Raw genomic sequence first — 4,709 nt, 5'->3', positions numbered from 1 at the left:
TCATTAGCACCTCTAGTAATATATTTACTGAGAAAAATGTTGACGTGTTCAATACTTATTTTACCCGCTGTACGAGGAAAATTTTAAATGATAATACCTGAAAGCAAACTTGACAATGAGGGATGAGCAAAATGAAAGCTTATAAAGAGAAAAGCAAAATGAGAAAACACATGCAGAGAGGTTAGAAAAAAACATCTGAGAGACATAAATGAGCTACTGGAGGAAGATGGTTTGGAGGAAGACAAAGATCACATAGAGGGAAAGGAAACGGAAGAATGGATAAGAGAAATTCTAAATGGAAATATAAGATGGATCTTCATTTCAGATTTACAGTCAACCCTTATCGGCATATTCTAGGTTTGTATGTGTGTGTAATGGTGTGTGTGGGTGTGTGTGTGTGATGGTGGGTGTGTAGGCGGTGGGTGGGAGGGTGTGTCAGAATAAGATAGAGAAAGACATAGCAGAGATGAGAGGTTGATTTATTGGAGAGGAAATTGCCAACCATCTAGCTGTGTCACTGACGATATAGATTGGCTAACACTCATTTCCATTTTCTTCTCTTCATCCCCCATTCTTACCTCTTATTTTCCTTTGTTTGTCGGCTTTGATGCATTTTACCATATGATCATTTGCAGTCATTCTTTTGTTTTTTTAACTGATTTTTAACATTTTTCCCTCATCTCTTCTCCCCATCTTCCATAAGCCAGAAACGATGAAAAAAACAAAACTATCTGTGAACGAACGCCGCAACAGCTGTGATGGCTATCATCTGAAAATATTGTTTCTCTGGCCAAGCTCTTTATTTTCTTCTTCATTTTTCTCATTGTGCGCAGGGAAAGGAGATTGCAATCATTTTCAGTYATTTGTGACCATTTGTCTCATTTACTGTTATGTGTGCTCGATTGTTTTGCACTTTGTGAGGACTAGAGATGGCTTGCTCTCTTATTAGAGGGTCTTTTGTAGAACAATTTAAGAAAAAGCATGGATATTACAATGAAAATAAAGGGGTTGCATTTGTTGTTTGAAGGGACGTGATTAAATGCAACAGAGAATGTGTGTGTATGGTCTTCTCGAACCTTTTGCACATGTTTCAATTGGTGCACACGTAAACCCACGTCATATTTGTGTCCTTTCTGCAGCAACCTGAGCAATAATAAGCTGAGAGACATTCGTGAAGGCRCATTTGATGGTGCAAGTGGAGTTTTGGAGCTGCTGCTAACGGGGAACAAGYTAACTGGACTGCAGGGACGCATGTTCAAAGGCTTAAGTGGCCTCAAAACGCTGTAAGTCTAAATATACAGCAGGTTGTTTATATTTTATTATGCAAGCACACTGGCTATCACAAGCACCAAGAACMTTTTGTTATGTATTATTTTGGAAATTAGTTGTGTACTTGCTTAATTCTAACCTAAGCCTAAGAACAGCATTTTTTCCCCCTTTAATACTAAACACTGAAAAGGTAGTGTTCATTTTGGAGCTTAAAGGGTAGTGTGCAAAACTGTGTGTGTGTTTTGTCAGTAATGACTAACTAATGCTATCATGTATATATGTGCTGCCTAATGACTCTCTAATGATATCATGTCTGTCCCTGTATTATGTTAAGAGGCTCCCTGCTTCAGTAACAGCCTTACTAACTTGGTTAGCGTATCCCAGAGATGGCTAATGCTAACTAACTCACTTACRGCTCCACATGACTGCATGTCAAAAGCTAATGTTGTATTATAAAGTCTGTCATGTTGTTTTCAGTGGAGAATGGTTTAGATTTACCCCCGCATCCTGCCTGTTTTGTATTTTACCCGTGATATTAGAAATTAAATGTTGTATTATTTTTATGAATCGTTTGAAAATGTAATTCCTTGTCAAAAAATGTGTTTTTAGAGTAAAAAATAAAAGATTATTGTATATTTTATTAGGCACAAAGCCTGATTTTTAACAACTTTTTGGAAATAAATACAAATTGTTTTTGTTTTTTTGTTTTTTTTCAGCATGCTGCGGAGTAACCAGATCAGCTGCATTGATAACGGCACATTCACAGGGTTGAGCTCGGTCCGGCTGCTGTCGCTCTATGACAACAGGATTGCCAACATTGCCCCTGGAGCCTTCACCACCCTCCACTCCTTGTCCACCATGTAAGTCTTTTATTGCTCTAATACTTCACCTATCAGTTGCTCAATTCAAATTAAGTTTTGCATTTCCATCCAACCATTTTTTTGTCATCTCACCACATGCCACACCGTTTTCAACTATGACTGCACCCTCTATCTCATTTATACTTTTTCCTCCCTTTAGTAAATATTTTCTATAAAAATACAAACAAAAAAGACTATTATTTGTGCACACATTGCTTTCTGGACACAATCGTTCTCACAGATTACCTCAGTTTGGATCTCAGGATATTTGTTATCAAAGTTAGATATCTCAACATCTGCACACACGGTGCATGCATGACCAAACTTGGACACGAACAAGACCTGAAAGCTTGTTTTTTTTTTAATCCTGTCAAAAATGCACACACCTGCTGCAACAAAGACATGAATCATCAGACAAACATATTGCTTTAACTGATGTTGTATATTTGAAATGGATGCAAGCGGTTTTTGAAGGAGCGGGATGCTTTTATTAGTGGGAGGACGTCGACTGATGGTCTGTTTGCGCACTAAAGTACAGAAAGAAATAAACTTGTAAAGTAATAAAAAGCAATAACTTGCCACATAAAACTATGGTTTAAGGAAAGTTGAATGCAGGTCAAAAAAGAACAAATGCATGTTTGTAAGTGTATCTTGATTTATTTTTTTGTCCCCTGATCACCCAGACGTGAAGGTTGTAAATAATATATTTTATCTTCTCTGTAAAACATCTCATGTTGAATATTAACTGCTTTTATATTAGTAGAACAAACTGAGGCAGGATATGCTTGTTTACGCTGTCTTTACTTTCCTTCAAGCTTTCTTTCCTCCTTCTTCCTCTTGTTCTTGCTCTCTGTCCTGCTGTGTACCCATCATCTTTGATTCAAGTTTCTGCTCGAGTCTTTGGGGAGAAGAGATGGAAGAAAAGAAAAAAAAGGTGGGGACATAGAGGTGGATGATAGATGGCTGCGCTGTTGCAGAAAGTCGAGTTTACTCAGTGGGGCAACAAAAAAGGAATGAAATTGCATTTTATTACACTGGACTCGGGTAGAAATTATTAATTCCTTTTTCAGGTTTATTTCTTTACCGAATTTGTATTGTTACTGTAAGACAGTTTTTAAACATATGACTTCTTTCTAGAATAAAAGTAGAATAAAAGCAAAATAAAAGAAAGATGATTATGTTTTGTTTCTAGACTTTCAGTTTGACCCTTTTTTGTTTTCACACTAAGACTGATACTACAATATACCTTTGTTTCATTTGGTTAGAAGAAGACATTCAAATAAATAAAGGAATTTAGTACATGAAATTATTAAAACAAAATTTTGAAATAACACATCTGTTTATAGCAGCACGCTATTTTGTTGCATACAAAGAAACTACATTAATTAGTGCCATGATGAATATGATGAAAAGTCATATGGTAATTGCACAATTCTTTGGACATTACAATAAATAATATCTTTGTAATTAATTGTTTAGCTTTCTGAAGTCATTTGCTAAAATGTGCTTTATAAMATCACTTTAATTTTAACAATTCTGTGGTTTACTTGTTATTCCACCCACTATAACAGCCTCTCTAATTTTTTTTTTCTCAGTTTACTCTTATTTTATGAAGACATTTCTCAGCTGTGTTGATTTTTAACACTGCAGTTTTTTTTTTAGAAGAAAATGTCGTGGGCCAGAACAAAGTCAAAAAGTTCACACTACATGCTTTCAGTTTTGAAATGTTACTTCGAGAAGTTTGATAGTTCGGATGATTTGATATCAGTTGTATTTCTTTTGCAGTTTAAAACTGTTGGAAACAGAAGCTTTAGGTAAAATAATCATTGTTTATTTTGCACATAAAATAAAGTCCAGTCAAAGTTTTAAATTCCTAAATTGCTAATTCCTGCTTTCTCCCTTTTCAGTTTAAATGTGCCCCAAGATAAATGTTGCATAAGAAATATTTAAACAGCGTTTAGAGATGCAATAATAAATAAAATGAGTCTGTCTGTCCCTCATAGTTTCTCACTCTCTTTCATTCACAGTGTTCATTGTACTTCAAAACATGAATAAAAATAACCAATAACCTTTCATCTGTGCATTCCTCTTATTCTACCTCCTTTCGTCTTTAATCCTGATGTAATCAGACATGTATAACTGATGGAAAAGTGATTTACTTTGTTGGTTACAATGCAAATAATATTTTACTATGGGGACTGSCTTCCAAACTCCAATGCTTTAGATTTCATACACAGCACTATATTAGTGTCAATAATATTTTTAAATGTCTCTGCAGTACCACTGCTCCACCCATATGAGCAGCAAAAAGACGTTTTTAGACCAAATATTAAAGATTTGAACAAATAYGCACAAAAACATCAAAATTAACACAGAAACAGTACTATATAACATTTTAGACACATTCTAGACAGTTTATCAGCTAAAAAAAGTTAATTTTGGGGTAAGTTATTCTTTAACCTGGTGTTTTTCCCTGTAAAAATAAAAGGGGTGCAATTTTTGGGGAGTGGTTAGGGGAGTCATCCTGGAACCAGAAGGTCACTGGTTCGATCCCCCGTCCAGCCGTCTCAGTCGTTGTGT

At 35.4% G+C, this 4,709-nt stretch overlaps 1 protein-coding gene across 1 annotated transcript in view; it reads left to right on the top strand.

The window, feature by feature from the left end:
* slit3 (slit homolog 3 (Drosophila)) overlaps nucleotides 1-4,709 on the top strand; it is a gene marked incomplete in the record, with an annotated part of 256,337 nt that overhangs the window by 208,458 nt on the left and 43,170 nt on the right. Inside the window, 2 exon segments of the mRNA XM_014001945.1 lie at nucleotides 1,140-1,283; nucleotides 1,986-2,129. Of these exon segments, the coding sequence (XP_013857399.1) occupies nucleotides 1,140-1,283; nucleotides 1,986-2,129 (288 nt within the window).

This window comes from Austrofundulus limnaeus, unplaced genomic scaffold (genome assembly GCF_001266775.1).
Source record: "Austrofundulus limnaeus strain Quisiro unplaced genomic scaffold, Austrofundulus_limnaeus-1.0 Scaffold11, whole genome shotgun sequence".
Lineage (NCBI taxonomy): Eukaryota > Metazoa > Chordata > Actinopteri > Cyprinodontiformes > Rivulidae > Austrofundulus > Austrofundulus limnaeus.
Note: the sequence above shows the minus strand (reverse complement) of the source record. Positions and strands in the feature narration are given on the sequence as shown.